Raw genomic sequence first — 17,661 nt, 5'->3', positions numbered from 1 at the left:
ATTCAGTGGAGGTGGGTGAAGTTTTCAGTGGAGATTGAGTTCAATTTTAGTACAAAATTTGGCACAGTATATAATGTTAGAGCTCTGTAGAGAGGTGTATGAGGGCTTAGGTATGCCGTGTTGTTCTGGGATTCATTTGTTTCCCTTTGTCTGTGGGTTAAATATCAAAACATAGTATTATTCATAGGAGAGGAATTCCAGTTGTACTACACTTATTTCTCCCCTCTAATCTACTTTCCGGAGAAGGCAATGGCAAGCCACTCAAGTACTCTTGCCTAGAAAATCCCATGGATGGAGGAGCCTGGTAGGCTGCAGTCCGTGGGGTCGCTAAGGGTCGGACACGACTGAGCGACTTCACTTTCACTTTTCACTTTCACACATTGGAGAAGGAAATGGCAACCCACTCCAGTGTTCTTGCCTGGAGAATCCCAGGGACGGGGGAGCCTGGTGGGCTTCCGTCTATGGGGTCACACAGAGTCGGACACGACTGAAGTGACTTAGCAGCAGCAGCAGCAATCTACTTTCACTCTTAAAAGACTGTATCCAAAATATTGGCACAATGATACAAAGTTCATTCTACACAGAATCTTGGAGTTCCATATTTCCTATAATTTTTATTTCTATAATAACTTCTTTTTTTTTTTAATTTTATTTATTTATTTATTTTTTTGCATTACAATAGTTTAATATGAACAATCAGAACTAATTAACAGTATAACAATATTTTACAACTGAAATAATTAAAATAAACTATAAAATTACTACATAAAACAGGTCTGATCTAGCTTATTTACTTTCTATAATTTCTTCAGTGCTGCAAAACCATTTATTTCTTTTTTTTTTTCATGTTTTAATAAACACTTCGTCTTTTTGTATTGCTTTTTTTTTTCATCACAATAATAGAAATATAACATCATGTATCACTGTAAAACACATTTCCACATAAATGCTGATAAGCACAAAATATTTTTCATCATTTACATTTTAACTGTAATAATATATGGCAGAATTAAAGCTGCATCCATCATGTGTCTAACTCACCTTGCTGTAATGAATTTTTAAATGTAATGGTTTCTGTCGCAAAGTAAAATCGTACATAATGTCTAGTGACACAGTATGCTGGTGGATGGGTGGATTTGGAAAATGGAAATGCAACTTCATTTTTAATTAGATTTATAAACTTCACCACCTCCACCTCCAGCCAGCTTCCCAACCCTCCCTCCCACCACCATTATTTATTTATTTATTTATTTTTTAAAATGAGGCTTTTAATTAATGTTTGACAGAGCTGATTCAGGTTGTATAGACTAAATTTCTTTAAACAAACTTACTTATACTCCAGAGCCCTTTAAAAACTTAATAGCATTTATACATTGAAGGTATTTGATTTTCTTGTAACTAGCACTTCAAATGCAACAAGCATTTGAAGCAACAAGCATTTGACCCAACAAGTAAAACTTTCTACAGTTCATAACTTTTATAAATAAAATAAATTAAATGTACAGTGAATAAGTTCTCTGAAATATTTCAATATTTCTGCAGGTTTAGTAACATCGTAAAATACATTTCAACTAAAATTCACAAATCTAAAAATCTGTTAGGCATTTTTAGGCGTTTTAAGTTGGAAATGAAGACCAATGTTACATCGTAATATGCCAATTACAAATAGTACTTCAAATAGCAAATACTACAGTTTGTCCCAAACTTTAAAAACTATTCATGAACTCAACACTGAACTATTGATGGCTATGAGAATTGTTTCCTAGCCTTTTTGAAAATTTCAACCCATTTACGTTTAAGGTAATTATTGATAAGTACGATCCCGTAGCCATTTTCTTTATTACTTTGGGTTCAAGTTTATACACTCTTTCTGTAATTCCTGTCTAGAGAAGATCCTTTAGCATTTGTTGGAGAGCTGGTTTGGTGATGCTGAATTCCTATCCTTTATACAAGATGTCCTTTCAACGAATATGATAAAATAATAACCAGCACAAGAAACGAGCATTTTGGCCTGTACTCTTCAGTCTTCCTTTGACTTGTAAATAAATCTGAATGGATTTATTCACATCTCAAATCTTCATGTATTATTGTACCAGATTTGTTCATTCATTCAACAAATATTTGCTGGGTAACTACTAAATGGCCTGCAATATTCCAGAGAGTGATTCTGTTATCTATGCCAGTAGCAAAGTGAGTGTTTCTAATAGAGATGAGTGATTCTGTTTGACAGATAGCAAGGTGAGTAGAAAGAGAAACTGGGTAGTAAGATCGAATTACATCTTGGCTTCAATACTTATTTAGTGAGCTCTGTCACTGAAACATCTGGAAATGAATATCTTCATCTACAAAACAGCAACAGTTCAAAAAATATTTAATGAAACTTCCATGTGCGGACATCTGTGCCAGGTGCAAGGAATGCAGTATGGCCTCGAGCAGATGAGGACTCTGCCATGTTGGGGCTGGATATTTCAAGCATGTCTAGTGCATGTTATTGTACCATTGGCTCTTGCTATTCCATGTGATAGTTTTTAAATGTGTTCACAGAATATTTGACACTCTTTCCTTCAAAAGGCAGAACCTAATTCCTTTGCCCCTGAATATGTGTCAGACTTAGTGACTTGTTTCTAATGAATAGAACATGTTAGATAATATGCTCTGAGGCTTCCCAGGGTAGGTGACAAAAAGGACAGCTTTCACTTGACTGTGTCTTGCATTGCTTGGTCTGGCGGAGCAGCTGCTATGTCAAGAGGACACTGAAACAACTTACAGACAGAAGCTGAGGCTCCTCACCAACAGTTGGTACCAACCCATTAGTCAGGTAAGCAATCTACCTGGAAAACAGACATTCCAGCCCTAGTCAAGGTATCATGTGAAGGCAACCAGAGCCAAATTTTAACTGCAATCTCACGACAGACTCAAAGCTAAAACTGCACAGTTAAGTTGTTACCAAATTTCTGACCCATAGGAACTGGAAGATAATAAATGTTAGCTGTTGGATTTCCCTGGTGGTTCAGTGGTAAAGAATCCGCCTTGCAGTGTAGGAGAAACGAGTTTGAATCCCTGGTCTGGGAAGATTTCCCATGCTATGAGGCAACTAAGCCCATGCATCAAACTACTGAGCCACGTTCTGGAGTCTGTGAGCTGCAACTACTGAAGTCCGTGTGCCCTAGAGCCCACGCTCTGCAACAAGAGAAGCCACTACAATGAGAAGCCTTTAGCCCTGGCACCACAACAAGGGAGTAGCCCCTGCTTGCTGCAACTAGAGAAAGCCTATACGCAGCAACAAAGACTCAACACAGCCAATAAATAAATTTAAAAAATATTTACTGCTGTTGCCACTAAATTTTTGAGGTAATTTGTTATAGAAAACTAATACGGCCTGTGATAGAAACACGTGGATGAAGATAAACAATTATAGCAGAAAATCTTTCAAAATTCCCTTAGTCGAACCTTCTGTATTGGAAAAAGAAAAATTGTATACCTCCTCACAATTTCCTGACATCTCAGATGGTAAAGAATCCGCCTGAAATGCAGGAGACCCCTGTTAGATTCCTGGGTCAGGAAGATCTTCTGGAGAAGGGATAGGCTACCCACTCTAGTATTCTTGAGGTTTCCTTATGGCTCAGCTGGTAAGGAATCCCCCTTCAATGCAGGAGACCTGGGTTCTATCCCTGGGTTGGGAAGATCCCCTGGAGAAGGGAAAGGCTACCCACTCCAGGATTCTGGCCTGTAGAATTCATTCCACGGACTGTATAAGAGTCAGACACAACTGAGTGATTTTCACTTTCACAAGGCTTCTATTACTACAGAAGAAGATCCAAACTCCTAAGTCTAGTATTAAAAACTGTACATGATTGTTGGATAATCAACAAGGACTACTGCATAGCACATGGAACTCTGCTCAATGTTATACGGCAGGCTGGATGGGAGGAGAGTTTGGAGAAGGAATGGATACATGTACATGTGGCTGGGCTTCCCAGGTGAAACAGTGATAAAAGAATCTCCCTGTCAATGCAAGAAATGCAGGAGACGCAGGTTCTATCCCTGGTTCGGAAACGTCCCCTGGACTAGGAAATGGAAACCCACTCCAGGATTGTTGCCTGGATAATCCCATGGACAGAGGAGCCTGGAAGGCTATAGTCCATGGGGTCTCAAAGAGTTGAATGGGAATAAATGACTGAGCGTGCATATGTATGGCTGAGTCCCTTTGCTGTTCCTCTAAAACTATCATAGCATTATTAATTGGCTAAACTCAATATAAAATAAAAAGTTATTTAAAAAAAAGAAGAGTTGGGTGTGAACCAGGAAAATCTGAATGTTAAAAGAAAAAAAAAAGCAAACCACAAACATCACATGATTGAATGACTCTCAACTTGATCTCCTCTACTCTTTAGCATACTCTTCTTTGGCCAATCAGTCAGTCTTAAAGGAAATCAACCCTGAATACTCATTGGAAGGACTGAAGCTGAAACTCCAATACTTTGGCCACCTGATGTGAACAGCTGGTTCATTAGAAAAGACCCTGATGCTGGGAAAGATTGAGGGCAGAAGAAGAGGATGACAAAGAATGAGATGGTTGGATGGCATCACCGATTCAATGAACATGAACTTGGGTAAACTTTGGGAGATGGTGAGGGACAGGGAAGCCTGGCTTGCTACAGTCCATAGAGTTGTAAAAAAATGGACAAGATTGGCGACTGAAGAAGAACCTGTTTGTTACAGATATAGGCATGCCATGTAGAATATGAATCTCCAGAAGCTTTTTTGTATCATCTCCACAAAGGCAGCAATTCCAAAACAATGAAACAATTTTTTGGACAGTTTTCTCATTCTCCTAATATCTATGAAACTAGCAGCACAATGATGCAGTGTTTGAGCGCGGAGCACTTTTTTAAGTGAAACTGGATTCCCCAGGGTATGTAACTTAACCATGAAATCATCTTGGAGAAACACCTGTGCAGAAAACTTCAGGAAATTATTAGTACTTCCTTCTTTAGTCACCAATCAGACAGTACTCTCTAAGATGAGGCCTTCTCAACTGTCCTGAAAATGCTGTCTTTAAAATGAGATGTGAAAAATGGTAAACCTGTGGACATCTTTAGGATTGCAGCAAGAGATTTGTGCTAAAATGAGGCAGGAAATGCTGGGAATGGCTGGAAGATAACAGGGTGAAAGCAAATTTTTCTTTAAGATTACACAAAGAATGAAATTCATTGCTTGGTTCACTTTAGCAGTAGGGAGGTAGTAGAAAATGTAACTGAGTTAAAATAAGAAAAGATAATTAAAAAGAAAGGAAAACATAGCTCTCAAACATTGGGTTGCATAAGAATCACCTAAGGAGTTCTTTAAACTGTCAGGTCCTCAACACCACCCCCAGTCACCACACTCAGCACCTCATCACCTCATCATCTCTAGCACCTTCTCCATCACCTTCACCAGGTGATGATTCAGAAAGCTTAGAGTCAAACTCCTGAAGTCTACATCTTTCATCAAGTGTATTTAGATGATTTAGATTAAGGTAGAGTGGTTAAGGCTATCTGTTTGCAAATCATGAAGGTAGAGAAAAGATAAGGAGAAAAAATACTGTCAGTATTGTGATTCCTGTATCATTTTCTCTCTAGCTATAATTCCACTCCCCAGAGTTGCCCTAAATTGTGTTCATCTCATCTGGACAGTATGAAATTAGAGGATTATAGCCAGTTGCGCATGGAAAACCTCCATATTACAAAGAGTGGTGATGATGGTTTAGTTGCTCAGTCATGTCTGACTCTTTTCGATCCCGTGGACTGTCTAAAGAAATCTGGATTTGAAAATCTGGGAAGAAAGTGAGGAATTGAAGGAAGGGGTGTTTAAAAATTTACCATTTCCAGGGCAATCAAGAGATCATGAAAATGAAAAGTGAAGTGCAAATTTTAAAACCAGAACTCTGTGCTCAAACCACTTACCAGTTCATACTAAACCATCTTTAATTCTGCTTCAGGAGCTTTTTCTAAAATGTTATATGATCCCAATGTTCAGATTTTAGTTGTGTGTACATTTTTGTGTTACATGCATAGAAAAAAGTACAAGAAAAAGTACACTGAAATGTTAACAATGGTTATCTTTAGAAGGAAAGCTTATGTGGGACTTCTTTCTGAGACATTAATACTTATGTTACTAAACTTTTAAATAGTGTGTATTTCTATGGTCAGAAAAAAATATATTTCAACAAAAGTAATCGTTGGTGATGGACAGGGAAGCCTGGCGTGCTATGATTCATGGGGTCACAAAGAGTCGGACATGACTGAGCGACTGAACTGAACTGAACTGAACTGAATCTACTAAAAAGTTCACCTCTTCAAAATAAAGTCCAATATTTTTAATATTGACCAAAAAGCCTCATCTCCCAATGCTTGCAATAAAAATTTTCTTTGTTTCAGACAGAGCAAACTCCAAATTCCTGGCACATCTAACTCTTTCATGTCCTGTGCCCTCACTCATGTTGACCACTCTCTGTTAGGAATGCAAAGACTCTGTCTAATTGACAAACTCCTACTCATTACTCAAGAGCCATGCTAAGACATTGGATCTTCTTGTGAAGCCTTTCCTGACACCCCCAGCAGTGTTATATGAGCCACACTGGAGCCTAAGGCCAAAGAAAAAGCAGCAATATTGATCTTGATTTTATTTAAAATTTTGATATTTTTAAGGCAGAATTTAAAAATTAATTGATATTTTAGAATATAAAATATGACTGAACTTGATTACTGAGTTTTTGTTAATCCTTCAAATTTTGCCTTGGTTACGCCTCCTTGTAGCCCAGCCTTGATTCCAGGTAAAATTTTCTGGACTCCATCTTCTCTGCTGCTTCTGGTCTTGGTCCTACCTCCACTGTGGAATTTATTGCATTTATATTTATTGATTATTGTTCCTGATGTATAGTCTGGTGAAGACTTTTTGCTCTGAGTCCTCATGATGTTTTGGATCAGCACAGACATAAGAGATACATTTTAATTCTGTGACAATAAGAAGAATAAATGTGAAACTTTAATTAGTTCTTAAATTGTCTGAGCTGGTTTCTTTATCAGTCAAATAATGAGAAGCTAGATTGTCTCAATTATACTCAATTATTGATATTATACTTTCTATATATATTAAAAATATAAACAATATTTTATATCATAAATAACATAAAAATAATATCCAACACTAACGTGGCTCTTATTAGGTCCCAGGAACTTTTCTGCAAGGAGATCCAACCAGTCCATTCTAGGGGAAATCAGTCCTGTGTGTTCCTTGGAAGGATTGATGCTAAAGCTGAAACTCCAATACTTTGGCCACCTCATGCGAAGGGTTGACTCACTGGAAAAGATTCTGATGCTGGGAGGGATTGGGGGCAGGAGGAGAAGGGGACGACAGAGAATGAGACGGCTGGATGGCACCACTGACTCAATGGACATGAGTTTGAGTGAACTCTGGGAGTTGGTGACGGACAGGGAGGCCTGGCGTGCTGTGATTCATGGGGTCACAAAGAGCCAGACACGACTGAGCGACTGAACTGAACTGTTCTAAGTATTTAACAAGTATTAATTCATATAATTCTCACAACAACTCTGTGAAGTAGGTGCTATCATTAACTTCAATATACAGATATGGAAAATGAGGCTCCAAGTATCCAAGAGATTTACCCAAAGCTTGTGTTTGAATCTAGGCAGTTTGGATCTCTAGTCTGTGCTCTAAGCCCCTACATTGCCTCTCATAATAGTAATGATTTTATATATAAGCTTAAATATGTACATATATAATTGAAATAAAGATTTTATTTTTTAAATGTGAAAATACTAAAAGTCACTCTAATTCTAACCTACATGAAATTCTAACTGACCTGAGAAAAGAAAATATTGTATGTTGTGACATTTCTTCCATGAGAGATACTTTCACTCTAAAAATACACTGGTTCATTTATCGAAGCAAAGGACATGATATGACCGAATCAGAGAAAATTTTTAATAGTGAGAGTAGTATAAAAATGAATAAGGTTTGGCAAGCCACGTTTCTTGGGTGATGCTTAAAGGAAGGTTTAATAAAGCAGTCACTCAGGAAAACGCACAGACAGCCAACCATGAAGCCAGACCCTCACCTGTGAGCCTGTGTGTGGGCTTGATACCCTCTGACAAGTGCAAATAATTGGCTGAAATCACTTCATTAAATCAGACTCTGAGCTTCAAGGGTATAATGGAAACATCAACTGAGAGTAGTCACCTCGGCAAATGACATTACTATATTTATAAGAATTTTATAAGAAATCATTTATTTATTTGTATTTATCATACAGGCTTGGATATTAGAGGTCCCTATGTGATCATAATAGTAATTCCTCTGGTCTATAAGAAAAGGGAAGAAAAGGGGAAAGGAGTGAAAAAGAAGACACGTGGCTCCCAGAGCCACTTTTCAGTGAGGCAGTAACTCTGGGAAGCTTGTCAGGTGAATCATTAAAAGTAGGGATGATGTGAAATGACCAGAAAAAAAAGACAATCTCCTCCTCCTCCTCACCTCCTCCACTGTGCAATCAACAGCTATTCTTTACTCTTTATCTTTCTACTTGTTAAATTAAATGTTATTGTACTTGAAGGTATTTCCGGTTCTCTGGTGCAACTCTGGGTACCAAGCCTAAGAGGGGATTAGTTGAGAAATTCTTTTGTCATGTTATGCAGCATTAGGGTGTGCATCTGCACTGTGTGAGAGACTGGCAGAATTCCAAGTCAGAGAGATGGGCCACTGCCAGCAGGAGCTGTGGCCGGCCCTGAGCTCAGAGTGGCGGGGCCGTGTTCACGTTCCGCTTCCTTCTGCTCCACACGATCTGCCCAAATACCAGAAGAAGCACAGTCACAGTCTAATCGCAGACTCAGTGTCTATGGATTTCCAGAATTTATCTCCGTGTTACCATCTAAAGGGTCAGTAATGTTTCCCAAAAAAGTTAACTACTGATTCACAGATGGAAAAAGTAAATGACAGGACTCTGGCTTTGAAATTCAAAAAGTGTTCCAGCATTTTATGGAACTTAAGCAAGAAGCAGACTTGTAAAATCTCTCCCACACAAAAATCTCTTGTATGCATTCACAAGAACTTATTAATTTGTGAGGGAAATTCCCAGGTGAATCTACCTGGGGAGGAGTGACAGAGCTTTATTTCTATTGTCTTTTCCAAATATAACCATATAGACATTTTTGATAGCACACTCATATTTATTTGGATCAGAGAAGTAAAAATCAACCCTAAACAAGTTAACTTCTTGTCCTTAATCCACCCGATTTACACTGATAATTTTTTTATTATTATCCATCTCTGGGTGAGTTTTGTAATCCAAGCATCCATATCAATTTTTCAAATGATCAAATTCTGACCAATATACTGCACTTCTATTTTGTTCCCTATGTTGGGAATTATGCTGTATCTGAGAAGAATTTGAAGTTATGATTTGATTTCTGCTATACATGTACTATCTGTCCAATGAGTCAAGACTAAGCATAAGTCACTCAAAAACCACTACTAACTAATACATTCACAAGAAAGACATAAAGGAGAAATAGCTGTAGTTCGAATGGTCAGGAAGGTGAAAGAGTAGGCCATAGATGGAAGCTTGTTGTTTAATAGATGATGAGGAGGAGCTATGAACATGGGACATGCAGAAGACTTTCAGACATGGTTTCTTTAGGCACACACAACATACTGCCCAACAGAAAAAAACAGAAAGCTGGATGAATCCTAATTATGAAGGTCTTGAAAGTGAGACAAAAGAAGAGTTGAAACTTGATTGACCTGAAGAATATTTTAGGGATATATCTGATGACAAAATGTGAGAAGTATTAGAGTCAGTTCTTCCAGAAACGCACCCCCCGAAAAAAACAAAACAAAACAAAAACCTTTTGAAGAAATCCAGGCATGAAGCAATGAGATCTTGAACCAAAGGGTGGTAGGAAGGATGGACAGGAAGGGATAACTCCAGGATGCATTTCACAAGATGGGTTCTGAACTGAAGGATAGTGATTTGGGGAGGTGAAGTAAAGGGAGGAGTCAAGATGACTCAGATGGTTCTAACCTGAGAGACAGCCTAGTGTGGCTGGCACGCCTGAGAATGGAGAAATTGGATGGGGCAAGCCTCAGCAGAAGATGAATGATGACGAGTTCTGAGCTTCCCAGAACAAAGCCTACATTAATTTCAGCCAATCAACACAGAAAAGCATATTGTTTACTGTAGGTCCCTCAACTATTACTATTAAATCATGAGTGTTAGGGGGAGCATGATACACGCTGGAATTCTGTCCTCATGCACTTGTCTTTATTTCCATAAAAACACGCCACACAAAAAGTCAGCAACAAGAACAGGGCCAGATGAAAACCTCACTTCTTTGGCCTTCACAGCCGTCATCAGTGAGAGCCTTCATAAGCTCTTTCCTCTTAACAATTCAGATCCCAAAGGTATAACAACACCCATGTAACCCACAAACGGCCAATTAATCAATAATTCCAATCTTTCTTCTTATATTTTTTTTCCTAGAGCCGTTGACAAACTGAGTTCACTTTTACAACCATGTTCTATCTCTGATAGTACTAACAGGTGGTATGAAGAAGAAAATGGAGATGTTGTAAACTCGAATGAGTCAGACTTTAGGATTGCCATTGTCGGCCTTTGTAACCTGGAAAAACCCATTGTGTGGGTTGGGAGAGGGGAGGGAACTGTGGTCAAAATCAAGGCTCAGGCACATAGTAACTATGTGAAAATTAGTAAATTACTTAACATTTCTAATAGTCATATTAAAGGAGATGATTAATTCAGGAAATATATGCAAAGAACTTAGCAAGGTACCTGCTGGTGGTCAAGTTGTCAATAAAAGTTTTTGTTATTATTTTGTTCTAATTATTATTTTTATCACATTCATGAAGGCAAAAGGTATGCTTTGGAAGCCAAAAGACATTCTAGGAATGATGACCTTGCATTTACCCAAAGCTACTGAGTCACATCGGGATGGGTGGAATCAATATCACCCTCTGATAACACAAGTTTGGGTATCATTCCAGTTGGCATTTTCCGTTGCCTTCCAACATTTCCTGTTTCCAGATGTGGGATGGTTGGGTTTCTTCTCTTCTGAGGGGGCAGGGATATTCGAAAGTGACAGACAGTCTTGAGACAGTGGGTGTTTCATTCATCTCATGATCATATTTGTAGAATTTCCATTATGCTTTTAGTGATATTTACACGAGAAAAATAATGCTTTTCATTAACTTCATAAAATGTGACCTCATGTTGGCAAGACTACATTTTTTTTGGAGACCACTTATCTCACTACGGCAGGGTCTTACTACTCTTGAAAAGCAGTCGGCTCCTCACTGATGAGGAACTGTTTGCCTGCCCTTTCATGAGAATGTACGTGTTAAAGGGAGACAAGTGACTCACTGCACATTATAGCTTGACTTTGCCTAAATGTGATTGGGGAGCTTGGTTTGGTTTTGTTTGCTTTTGCTCCCTAAGTATAACACTTTGGCTTTAATGTTTGCCTCTTGACAAGCCACTGCCTATAGCAATTACAAGAGCTTAGAGCTATTTCAAACTTGGCGCCTTAGCCCATTTCTTCTCCATGTGAACAAGAAGCCTCTGGGACTCCTGCCAGCCTATGGAAAGTGTTCTTTACTTGGAACTTATTATTCACAGGAGCAAGTTACCTAAGCTGTTGGTGGCAACACAAAAGGGAGTAAATGAAGGCAGATGATGCTGAAAGTACGCATTTTGCCCCTGTCTGGTGATCACCACGACAGGGACTGCAGCAGTTCCCTTACTCTCCAGAAACCCAGTCTTCTCCAGAGTCCTCATCAGAAAGACTATGGAAGGAGTCCTTTGAGTTGATGATATTTATTCTGAATGATTTATCAGTCCTACATACCTGCCTGGCTAATCTGGGAGCAGAAGGTGCTCACGGGATGACAACTCCCATTTTCACCATAGCTGAGTTTCAACTGGGGTGTAGTCTGGAGTTTCATCCTCATTTCTCTATTGCCCAACTAGTACCGAAGAAGTCACTGTAGCCCAAAGAGGATTTTTAATTTGTTAAGCAGGAGCTGATTTCTGTGATACTAGAACTGCAATGATTCATGCAGAATTTGCCAAACAGAGGCAGCATTTCACATTAAAAACTCTACATACCTCAGAATCTTCCTCTTGTCCATATTTTCATATTTCATGATAGAGATGGAGAAGGAATTTATATCCCTAATTTCTAATTTTTGTCTACTTTTGTAAAACCTAACTGAAACATGAAAAATTATCACTGACTACTAGATGTAAGAAATGTCAGCCCACAAGCTTAAAACCATATTCTGGAACCAGACAGTCTGGGTTCAAATTGTGACACCACCACTTATTAACTGTGCAATCTTGGATGAGTTACTTCATCACTCTGTGCCTTAATTTTCTTGACTGTGAAATGAATGACACAGCCATTACATAGTAGAAGATCAGGAAGTAATTATCATGATTATTACTAGCTCATTTTAATCTTTTGGTATAGCAGATGTAAGAAACAAACAAAAAAACAACAATTTTTAAAAAACAGAATTAAAAAATCTAAATCCAAACTGCCACTTTGAAGTTATTCCCTCTCTATCACAAGGGAGGGAAAAAAAGTAACTGCATCTATACCAGTTTTAGATTCTCTACATTACTCTACAGAATAGTACCTCCAATGATAAAATTACATTTTATACTCTACTGATTATAGGGTGAGCTGAAATCTTGGACATACTTTTCATTTGAATCTATGTATGAAGTGAAGTCGCTCAGTCATGTCCGACTCTTCGCGACCCCATGCACTGTAGCCTACTATGCTCGTCTGTCCACGGGATTTTCCAGGCAAGAGTACTGGAGTGTGTTGCCATTTCCTTCTCCAGAGGATTTTCCTGACCCTGGGATCAAACCCAGGTCTCCCGCACTGTAGGCAGACGCTTTACCGTCTGAGCCACCAAAATACCACACAAATCTTATGGAAAATGATTTAGTAAAAGTAGTTTTTAATGCCTTTCCCTCTTATTACACATGACTGAATTTTGGCAATTTAAAATATCCTTGGGTCCCAGTGTTCTCATCTGTAAATTGAGAGGGTCCCATTCAGTTCTAATAACAAACCAACTGACTATTTTCTAGACTTAGTCTTATAAGGCCTGAGAGACCAATAAAAATACTTTTAATGTTTCAATTTTTCTATAATTTTGTTCCCTCCTCCCCACAAACAATCCTCAAAACCAATTATCATTAGAGTATGATAACAGGTTCATAGTTAAAAATGGTTATTCATTTCCTTTTGGACTGTCTGTTTTGCAGAGCCTTTTATTTGGTCTATGAAGCACTTGTCACATAGTTTTTTTTCAAGCTTTTCTTCATAATTCAGTGGGATAGTAAGAGCTCTCCATGATTTTCCCCCATGAATCTTTAAATCCTATTGGTGGTGGTAGTTTAGTCGCTAAGTCGTGTCTGACTCTTGCGACCCCATGGTCTGTAGGCTCCTCTGTCCATGGGATTTTCCAGGCAAGAGTACTGGAGTGAGTTGTCATTTCCATTTTCAGTAAATCCTACTGTGCTATGCTTAGTCGCTAAGTCGTGTCTGACTCTTTGTGAACCCATGGACTGTAGTCTGCCAGGCTCCTCTGTCCGTGGGGATTCTCCAGGCTGCCATGCCCTCTTCCAGGGGATCTTCCTAATCCAGGGATCAAACCCAGATTTCCCTCATTGCAGGCAGATTCTTTACCATCTGAGCCACCAGGGAAGCCCTTCCAACAGTAAGCAATGAATTAACCTGTTATATAGAACTAATATATGCACAATATGAAGAAAATAAAGTTATAATTTTTTATAAACAACCTAATAAAATCTCATTAATAACTCTACATAAAAATTTGTGCAAAAGTCCTTTAGAAATAATTGAGTGCAATTCAAATGTAAGGAATTTTTTATTCTAGCACCAAGAGTTTAAATGCTTCACACTAACTGAATCAATATTTTCTTTTGAATTATCATATTGTGTATGATTCAAGCAGATTCCACCATAGCTCTCATCTTACTTCTTAAGACCAGGTGATTGAAAAGCACTGTGCTTATTTTTAAAAGTTACTAGCTCATTATTCTCTTTACAAATAATTCAGCACAGTATTCTTTTATTTGGTGAGTTACCATAATTTATCTGAAATGCAATTTGATTTCTCAGAAATCTTATTTACAAGCTTTTTAGGAGATGGCTGCTTTGTGAAACATGAGACATCTGACTTGACTTTACTCCTCTCCAAGAAACTGACTCGAAAGTTTAAAAACAAAAGTAAGACCAATCTTGGTCAAATCTGAGGGGTTAAAAGCTCATCCTGCTCAATTCTGAAGACTTTTCTGAATCTCTTCCACATTTCATCCAAGGTCCAAAAGAAATCATGAACTGAGTTGGGTACTATGCCAGTTTTATAACTTGGTAATTATTAAATATACCTAACCAACATTAATTGGAAAAAAATTTTCTTTTAAACTAAATGTTTTGATACATATGCACCATTCAAATATTAGCCCAGAAGAGAGATGAGATTTTTATAATGCTCTGGATTTCATCATTCAGTTGATTAAATTCCAGTCTATGGTTTTCCCATGATATAAAAGTAAAGGATGATCTAGCTTGAGATGGCTGCCTGTTTGTGTTGCACACAACATGGTGATATTTATGAATAATCTGTGACAAATGATAAGTGATTTAAAATTTTATAGTTAAAGATTAAAATATATTCTGGCTTCTACGTATTATATTTTTCTAGACAAACAGTACAGGCTCAACTTCTTACTCTTTTAATTCAAAAGACTGAGGAAAAGACATATTAAGTATTTATACAAATATTGATATTTCCAATTGGAAAAATTACTCAAAAAATGAATTTTAGAGTGAAGCACTAAAGTGGTAGCAAAATAAATTTTAACCAGAATCCAAAAGTTATAGAAATAAACAAATGTCATTTACTTACAAGTTGGCTTTGGTCTTGGAGGAAATTTGGTCCGGGTAATAGCCAAAATTATGAAAATCATAACTGGCCATAAAATCAAGACAAGTGTCCAAAGCTGCAAATAATGACAGAAAAAATGTTAATTATATTGCTAAACCAAAACACCTGACGACAAGTACATTATTCTACAAAATTCCAATACAAGCTAGATATTTGCCTATAAATGTTATTAATAAGAAAGGAATGAGATTTTTAAAAATGTAAGAGACCTTGAAATAAATGCAAGAAGGAATTTTCCAGATTTAAAACCTTAAAATGATCTTCTGAAGCCCGCTTTCCAATGACCTTTCTTAACTACCCCAAGAATGACGACCTTAAAAGTCAAGTATGATCAGGAAATTCCTAACTTGAAAATCTTTTAGAGTTTCCCAGTTGTTTGTTGAATAAGGCTTAACATGCTAAACAGCGCGTACAAAACCCAACCTAATTTCAACCAAGACATAGCTTACCACTTCCAGTATTAGCATGCTATGCTCAAGTATAAAGATTAGTTTGTGACATTGGATAATGACTCAATAAACATTATTGAACAAGTGAATGAATGAATGATTGCTGAGCCACCAGGGAAGCCTTCAATGAATGTATATTACATTAAAATTTCTGTTAGAGAATTTCACTGTAAGACACTTCAGGAGCAGCTTTCCTCCCCATGTAAACATGATTCAGTTCATAAGATACCATCAGCTTAATATTTTACATACCTGTAAAGTTGGTTCCAGAGCAGTGAAAAACATGTATTCACAAGACAGCTCAGTTGGTAAAGAATCCGCCTGTAATGCAGGAGACCTGAGTTTGATCCCTAGGTTGGGGAGATGCCCTAGAGAAGGGATAGGCTACCCACTCCAGTATTCTTGGGCTTCCCTTGTGGCTTAGCTGATAAAGAATCTGTCAGCAACATGGGAGACCTGGGTTCGATCCCTAGGTTTGGAAGATCCCCTAGAGAATGGAAAGTCTACCCACTCCGGTATTCTGGCCTGGAGAACTCCAGGGACTGTATAGTCCACGGGATCACAAAGAGTCAGACACGACTGAGTGACTTCCACTTTTCTTTTCACAAGAACATTAACTGTGATATGCAAGCAGTTAGAGTGCTTGAACCAAACCACACAGAACATTTGCCTGTAAGTCAAACTTGAACTATGCTTCTGATAATGCAGTCAGACATAGTTTCATTCCTCCCCCATTTTTCAGAGATGATGTGCTTCTGCCAAATCTCAATCTACTGCCTGGGGCTCTTCAGTTCTCTGAAACAATCTAGGTCCATTCAACTACCAATCCTTAAGTAATGTTCAAGCTAAATTTTCCATGAAAATCTCCATGTGTCTCCATTAGCACTGACCTCCTTGCTGGCAGATATGTCATCAAATTCTTAGGCTTTGGGTTTAAGGGCAGTTTTTAAAAATGGAGCAAGTTGACTATCAGTCTAAGGTACTAAGTTTGCTGCCAAGTCACTTCAGTCATGTCCGACTCTGTGTGACCCCATAGACAGAAGCCCACCAGGCTCCCCCCTCCCTGGGATTCTCCAGGCAAGAACACTGGAGTGGGTTGCCATTTCCTTCTCCAATGTGTGAAAGTGAAAAGTGAAAGTGAAGTCGCTCAGTCGTGTCCGACCCTTAGCGACCCCACGGACTGCAGCCTGCCAGGCTCCTCCATCCATGGGATTTTCTAGGCAATAGTACTGGAGTGGGGTGCCATTGCCTTCTCCAAAGGTACTAAGTTTAACCACATGTAAAAGCTTGCAGACAGACTCACAGCTATAGCAATGTTTTTCAAGCATTAATATGCGAAATCACCTAAGGATCTTGTGAACACATAGATTCAGATTCAGTAGATCTAAGGCTGGCTAGAGGTACTGTATTTCTTTCTAACAAGCTCCAGGTAAGTGCTGCTGTTGCCTGTGGTCCATGGACCACTCGTGGAATAGAGTGATTCTAAATGCATATTACCCCACTTAACTAGCAGAACTGTTTAATGTTGGAATATTTTTGTTGCAAAGTTCGTTTGAGCTCACCTACTGAACAGAATTCTGGGCATTTGTAAACTTGGATAGAAAATAAAGATTATATTTTTAATTACTCCAACTTATGACTGAAATAATATTTCCATTAATGGAAATTAATGTATTTCCATTAATGATGAATATAGGCTAGGAACCACAACATTATTAGTAGCACCTGTGACCTTGTCACCTATAGAAACCACAGATATTTGCAAATCATATTAGTGCTGTTACAGATACTTCAACGTACTGTTTATAATTATCATGGAATTACAATTAGAATTGTCATGGATTCACCTTTATTTAATGCTATATAAACATACATTATCATATCATGGACTTGAATTTTGATACTTAAAAACTGAATTTCTATATAATTGGTTTTGTTTGTAATGCTATTTTTTTCTTGATTTAAAAACATTATTCTTAGAAGGACCATAGGCTTCGCCATGTTGGCCAAGACATCCATAGCACAGAAGTGGTTAAGAAGCCTTGATCTGATCCAGCTCCCTTTTTTATTCTTTGGCTGCAGAAGGTTAGCATAATTAATCCAAAGTTAGATACCCAGTTGGGAAGCAGAGCAGGGGACAAGGATCTGGACA

The 17,661-nt window shown here is 38.1% G+C and overlaps 1 protein-coding gene across 1 annotated transcript in view; it reads right to left on the bottom strand.

Annotated features, from left to right (window-relative positions):
- ABCA12 (ATP binding cassette subfamily A member 12) overlaps nt 1–17,661 on the bottom strand; it is a 207,109-nt gene that overhangs the window by 173,677 nt on the left and 15,771 nt on the right. Inside the window, exon 2 of the mRNA XM_055398430.2 lies at nt 15,022–15,115. Coding sequence (XP_055254405.2) covers nt 15,022–15,115 — 94 coding nt within the window. The remainder of the gene's footprint in view (nt 1–15,021; nt 15,116–17,661) is intronic.

Source organism: Moschus berezovskii, chromosome 2, assembly GCF_049115385.1.
Source record: "Moschus berezovskii isolate FMDL1 chromosome 2, NW_MosBer_1.0, whole genome shotgun sequence".
Classification (NCBI taxonomy): domain Eukaryota; kingdom Metazoa; phylum Chordata; class Mammalia; order Artiodactyla; family Moschidae; genus Moschus; species Moschus berezovskii.
The sequence above is the reverse complement of the archived record's forward strand: the minus strand, read 5'-3'. Positions and strand labels throughout refer to the sequence as shown.